At 50.3% G+C, this 7,046-nt stretch overlaps 1 protein-coding gene across 1 annotated transcript; it reads left to right on the forward strand.

The window, feature by feature from the left end:
- The first annotated feature begins 507 nt into the window (after positions 1–507).
- Positions 508–6,759, forward strand: LOC125295958 (somatostatin receptor type 2-like). Its single transcript, XM_048245542.1, is given in 3 exon segments — positions 508–1,073; positions 1,075–1,249; positions 6,352–6,759. Coding segments are annotated over 3 exon segments (1,149 nt in total).
- Positions 6,760–7,046: the final 287 nt, after the last annotated feature.

Consider the following 7,046-nt stretch of genomic DNA (forward strand, 5'->3'; position numbering starts at 1 on the left):
TCAGCACACAGTGAACACACAGTGAGGTGAAGCACACACTAATCCCGGCGCAGTGAGCTGCCTGCAACAACAGCGGCACGCGGGGAGCAGTGAGGAGTTAGGTGCCTTGCTCAAGGGCACTTCAGCCGTGCCTACTGGTCGGGGTTCAAACCAGCAACCCTCCGGTTACAAGTCCGAAGCGCTAACCAGTAGGCCACGGCTGCCCCCGTTACCTAATAAAAAACATTTGATCACAAAAAAACATCAGCGCAGGCCCCGCATTGCAGCCAGCGAAGTAAAGCGTGGTACCGGGTATAAACCCAAAGAGAGAGAGAGAGAGAGAGCTGCATCAGTGAGTGAGTTCTCCTGTTGGTCTGTTTTCCACAATGCAGCCTCTGGTTGATTTTTGTGTTTGGTTCTCCTTTTAGGCTGCTGATGGTTCTGCTCTTAGGCTGCTTTGTTTGGTTCTGCTCTTAGGCTGCTGATGGTTCTGCTGTGTTCTGACTAGAGAACCGTTCCGTCAGAAGCATGAACCCCACTGCTGATGACACAAAGTCCTGGACGCTGCCGCCTGTCCGGCCCAACCTGACGGACTCAGACCCGCTGCTCTACGACACCTTCTTCCTGGGAAACGAGTCGGACACCCAGGCCGGTCCGAACCCAAACGGAACCGGGCCGGTGCTGGTGGACAACAGCAGCTTCCCGCTGATCACCCTGCTGTACTTCGCCGTGTGCGCCCTGGGGCTGGTGGGCAACGTGCTGGTCATCTACGTCATCCTGCGCTACGCCAAGATGAAGACCACCACCAACATCTACATCCTGAACCTGGCGGTGGCCGATGTGCTGTGCATGGGCAGCCTGCCCTTCGTGGGGGCGCAGCTGGCTCTGGCGCACTGGCCCTTCGGCGTGGTGCTGTGCCGCCTCGTGCTCACGCTCGACTCGCTCAACCAGTTCACCAGCATCTTCTGCCTGGCGGTGATGAGCGTGGACCGCTACCTGGCCGTGGTGCACCCGCTACGCTCCGCGCGCAAAGCAAATCCGCCCGCCGCCTGCCGGGTCAGCGTTAATGTGGGCCGCCTAAATTTCGTGGTGAGCGCCGGTCATGGTGTTCAGCGGCGTGATGACGCGCGGCGACACACACTCCTGCAACGTGCTGTGGCCAGAGCCGCAGGACCTGTTCAACACCGCGTTCATCCTCTACACCTTCCTCCTCGGCTTCTGCCTCCCACTCGCCGTCATATGCCTCTGCTACCTGCTCATCATCATTAAGGTAACCACGACAACCACACATCCCGCTAAGCACCTCAACACCTCTGACACCTCACTAACACCGCAAAACACTTCAACACCTCTAAACACCACTAAACACCTCAACACCACTAAACACCTCACCATCTCAACACCACTAAACACCTCAACATCTCAACACCACTAAACACCTCAACACCACTAAACACCTCAACACCACTAACACCTCAACACCAGACATCCCAACCTGCAACAAGTCATTTCAGGGAGGTATCACTAAGTCCCCAAAAAAAAAAAGCCTTTAGCCTACTTAAATACAGATTAATATGTTCAATAATGTCTAGTCAGTGCACCAAATAAGGATTGATAGAAATTGTGAAAATAAAATATGTAGATTTTGGTAGTTTGGTCTTTTCATGTAGCCTTGGCAACTAGCCATCTAGCATAGGCCTGAATAATATGCACATGAATTGACACTTGTTAAACTCACCTCAACATGTCTTTTGCAATCATTTAACCCGCCATGGACAATGCTAAAGCTGTTACAAACAGTGCAGCGTGCAAGACTAGGCCTATCATTATTTTTTACTCTTATGAGACAATAGCCTACACTATGAAATGGGTCTTACATTTTCATTTTTTTGATTTTCGGTGCCGTTTAAGTAGTATACTATAGACTATACTACTTAAACGGCACCGAAAAATAAAAAAATCCAGTGGAAACTAGATGGCAGAAGTGTGTAGGCCCAATCTGCCCAGCAGCTTTTTCTACTTTGTCACCTACAGAGTTTGACAGGTACGATCTTTCAAAACGCCATGTTATTTCCCATAGACATTTGACAACCGAAGGTTGGATGGATACGGAAGTTAGGAGACGGGACTTATTCTGGAGAGGTCTATCGGGATGCTTTCTGTCTTGGATGCGCTCAGGCACACACACACACCACCCCTCTCTCTCCCGTCGTGTGCGCGCTACACTCAGATGCACACGCAGTCTCGCATGCGCGCTCTTGATTGCTCACTATAGATTCCGGGAGATTTTATCTAATTTGCGGGCGTCAGGGAGCCGCTATCAATATGCATGAGACTCTCGGAACTTCCGGGAGACTTGGGATGTCTGCAACACCTCAAAACACCTCAACACCACTAAACACCTCTAAACACCTGGCTCTACTTTTTTGTGTTTCTGTGAAGTTGTGTGTGTGCACTTCTCAAGTTGAGGTAGCGTAGTGGCTAAGGAGCTGGGCTAGCATGCAGTAGCATAGTGGCTGTAGCATAGTGGCTAAGGAGCTGGGCTAGCATGCAGTAGCATAGTGGCTGTAGCATGGTGGCTAAGGAGCTGGGCTAGCATGCAGTAGCATAGTGGCTAAGGAGCTGGGCTAGCATACAGTAGCATTGTGGCTAAGGAGCTGGCTTAGCATGCAGTAGCATAGTGACTAAGGAGCTTGGCTAGCATGCAGTAGCATAGTGGCTAAGGAGCTGGGCTAGCATGCAGTAGCATAGTGGCTGTAGCATAGTGGCTAAGGAGCTGGGCTAGCATGCAGTAGCATAGTGGCTAAGGGGCTGGGCTAGCATGCAGTAGCATAGTGGCTAAGGAGCTGGGCTAGCATGCAGTATTCTGAAATGTTGTGGGTTCAATACCCGGCTTTCACCATTGAACTCTTGAGCCCTTCGCTGCTCCAGGGACAATGACCCTTATAATATAATTAACATGTAAGTATTAACATGTAAGCCACTTTGGATAAAAGTGTCTGCCAAATGAATAAATGTAAGTAAGATTGTGTGTGTACTTTTATATGTAATGTATTCATCTCAGGTGAAGTCGATTGAGTGTGTGTGCTCCTTAGGTGAAGTTGTGTGTATATGTGTGTGCACCTCAGGTGAAGTTGTGTGTGTGTGCTCCTCAGGTGAAGTTGTGTGTGTGTGTGTTTCCTCCCCAGGTAAAGACGTGTGTGTGTGTGTGTGTGTTTGCTCCCCAGATAAAGACGTGTTGTGTATATGCTCATCAGGTGAAGTCATGTGTGTGTCTGTGTGTGTGCTCATCAGGTAAAGGCGTGTGTGTGTATGTGTGTTTCCAAGGTGAAGTCGTGTGTGTATGTGTGTTTCCAAGGTAGGTAAAGTCGTGTGTGTGTGTTTCCAAGGTGAAGTGGTGTGTGTGTGTGTGTGTTTCCAAAGAAGGTGAAGTTGTGTGTGTGTGTGTGTGTGTTTCCAAGGTAGGTGAAGTGGTGTGTGTGTGTGTGTTTCCATGGTAGGTGAAGTGGTGTGTGTGTGTGTGTTTCCAAGGTAGGTGAAGTGGTATGTGTGTGTGTGTTTCCATGGTAGCTGAAGTGGTGTGTGTGTGTGTGTTTCCAAGGTGAAGTGGTGTGTGTGTGTGTGTGTGTTTCCATCATTACATTACATTACATTACATTTGGCTGACGCTTTTTAACCAAAGCGACTAACAACATGGTAAACAGTATGTTTTGGAACAATTCTCACAATTTTAGGACAGTTTAAAAAAACATTAGAGTACAGTAAGAATAAGTGCGTCGGTGAGTGCTGTTTTTAACAGTTACTTGTCAGTTTAAAACGGCTGGTGAGTGCTAGGATCAGTAAGACTTGTTGTAAGTGTTGCTATGAGAGTAGATGTTCTCTAAAGAGCTGGGTCTTCAGGGTTTTTTGAAAGTGGAAAAGGATGTCCCTGCCCTTGTAGGAACTGGCAGTGTGTTCCACCAACGAGGAACAACAGATGAAAAGTTTGGATTGGCTTTTGAGCGTGCGGGTGGTAGAGCTAGGCGCCGCTCGTCCAGAGGAGCACCAGCGGTCTGGAGGTAGTGTAAGTCTGTATGAGGGCATTCAAGTAGGTGGGAGCAGAACGGAGACTACAGGCAAGCGTTAGAGACTTGAATTTGATGCGGGCCACCATAGGTAGCCAGTGTAGCTGGATGAGCAGCCGGGTAACATGTGCCCTTTTGGGTTGGTTGTAGACCAGGCGCCAGCGTTCTTAATCATCTGAAGTGGTTTCACCGCGCAGGCTGGGAGACCTGTCAGGAGGGCATTGCAGTAGTCGAGTCATTGAGATGACTATTGCCTGAACCAGAAGTTGGGTAGCATCTTGAGTCAAGTAAGTCCTGATTTTCCGTATGTTGTAGAGTGCAAAACGGCATGACCGGGCTTAACTGAGGCAACATGATCTGAGAAGTTTAGTTGGTTGTCAGAACAACTCTAGATTTCTTGCAGTCCTGGTCGGTGAAACAGACAGGAGTCAAATTTGATGTTGATGTCGTGGTGTATGGTAGGTTTAGCTGGGATGACCAGCAGTTCAGTCTTTGAGAGGTTCAGCTGGAGGTGGTGTGCCTTCATCCATGTAGCTATGTCTGAAAGGCAATCCGAGATCCGTGCTGAAACCAGGGGGTCGAATCAGGTGGAAAGGGACAGATAGAGCTGTGTGTCGTCTGCATAGCAGTGGTAGGAGAAGCCGTGTGAACGGATAATCTGTCCCAAGGAGGTGGTGTGTAGATAGCAAAGAGGAGGGGCCTAGCACTGAGCCCTGGGGACCCCTGTGGTGAGATGGTGAGGTGCGGATAGCTGACCCAGCCATGATACGTTAAACGAGCGTCCTGTGAGGTAGGATTCAAACCAGGGAGAGCAGAACCGAGATTCCCATGTCAGCAGTATAGAGAGATGGATGCGGTGATTAACCGTGTCAAAGGCAACCCGATAAGTCAAGCAGAATGAGTACTGATGACCGGCGGTCGCCCTAGCTTCTTTAAGGCTTCTGTTACAGACAGCAGAGCCGTTTCAGTAGAGTGGCAGCTTTTGAACCCAGACTGATTTGGATCCAGAAGGTTGTTCTGTGAAAGGAAGTCAGAGACCTGTTTGGAGACTGCTCGATTCAATGCCTTTGGATAGGAAAGGCAGTAGTGAGACAGGGCGGTAGTTTCGACTTGAGCAGGGTGAGGAGAGAAGCTTTCTTAATAGCGGTGTTACCGGGCCATTTTGAGCAGCTGTTGGAAATGTGCGGAGGTTAGCGAGTCCATCAGGCATAGACTGGCCATGGGGCAGTGCGGACTGATGCACATTTTTTGGGCGGGGCTGTCATAATTTAATAATAATTAACGGTATTTGGCGGTGGCGTATTTGAGACCGAAGCGTGGCCCATTGGTTGATTTTCTTGGCGGACATTGGGCTAGTCCAATGGCATCTCTCCAGCCCTCCCCCTCCCCTCCCAGGGTTATCAAATGTTGCCATTTGAGCTGTCTGACAGCGGAGAGAAGTGAGTTTCGGCTGGCAAATTGTGGAAATGGATAGTAGGCCTAATAAACCACAAAAGCGCAGAGCACAGAAGCTGCGACAAAAGGCTAAAAGCCCACAAGTGGGCGCAGCAAAATGTGTCAAAATCACAGAAATGTTCACCCCAAGGTCGACTGTTACAGCGGGTGCAGGGTCAGTCGACATCAGTGCACAGGCTGAAAGGTGTGGAACACAGCTTTGATGTGCAGTGTAGTTAACACAGAGGAAGGAGAAGTACAGTGGATTCGGAGGAGGTGGACAGAGGCGTTGCCCACCAGGGACAAATTGAGGAAAGAGGTCAGGAATAGCTAGAGGGACGTTTCATGGAGGAGGGCTGTTGTGTGTGTGTGTGTGGAGGGCTGGGCGACCACCTGCTCCTCCACTTTCCATTGACATGCATTTGAGGTTTCTGCATCAGTAGCAGAAGCCATCTCACATTTACATTACAGGCTATTAGGTGTCATTCGGCGGAGAGAGAACAAATAAAATAAGTTATCCACAACAAATCAGAAAGGGCCTCCATTGAAGTGGTATTGTGTGTGTGTGTGTTTCCATGGTAGTGGTGTGTGTGTGTGTGTGTTTCCATGGTAGCTGAAGTGGTGTGTGTGTGTTTCCATGGTAGCTGAAGTGGTGTGTGTGTGTGTGTTTCCATGGTAGCTGAAGTGGTGTGTGTGTGTGTGTGTGTTTCCATGGTAGCTGAAGTGGTGTGTGTGTGTGTGTGTGTGTTTCCATGGGAGCTGAAGTGGTGTGTGTGTGTGTGTTTCCATGGTAGCTGAAGTGGTGTGTGTGTGTGAGTGTGTGTGTGTGTTTCCATGGTAGCTGAAGTGGTGTGTGTGTGTGTGTGTGTCCCAGGTGAGGTCGTCGGGTGTGCGCGTGGGCTCTAGCAGGAGGCGGCGTTCAGAGCGGAAGGTGACGCGCATGGTGTCCATCGTGGTGGCGGTGTTCGTGCTGTGCTGGCTGCCCTTCTACGCGTTCAACGTTGCCGCGGTGACGTGCACGCTTAGCAACCGGCTGAAGAGCACGTTCGAGCTGGTGGTGGTCCTGGCGTACGCCAACTCCTGCGCCAACCCCGTGCTCTACGCCTTCCTCTCCGACAACTTCAACAAGAGCTTCCAGAACATTCTGTGTCTGCGTCGCGTCAGCAGCCTCGACGACGTGGAGCACAGCGACAGCCGGCACGACCGCACGCGCATCCTCAACAACGTCACCATAGAAACGCATGGCACACTGCTCAACGGCGACCTGCAGACCAGCATCTGAGCAGACACAGCCAAAGGTCAAAGGTCAGGAGGCTCCACATGGCATGGACGATCAGGACCCAGCAGGGGTCACAATAGGACATCGGGATATGACCTTGATGCCCTTATTATCCCCCCACTCTCATCACTCTCTCATCTCTACCTCCCTCTCATCACTCTTTCATCTCTAGCTCCCTCTCATCACTCTCTCATCTCTACCTCCCTCTCATCACTCTTTCATCTCTACCTCCCTCTCATCACTCTTTCATCTCTAGCTCTCTGTCATCTCTCTTTCATCTCTACCTCCCT

This window comes from Alosa alosa, chromosome 6 (genome assembly GCF_017589495.1).
Source record: "Alosa alosa isolate M-15738 ecotype Scorff River chromosome 6, AALO_Geno_1.1, whole genome shotgun sequence".
NCBI classification, from domain to species: Eukaryota; Metazoa; Chordata; class Actinopteri; order Clupeiformes; family Clupeidae; genus Alosa; species Alosa alosa.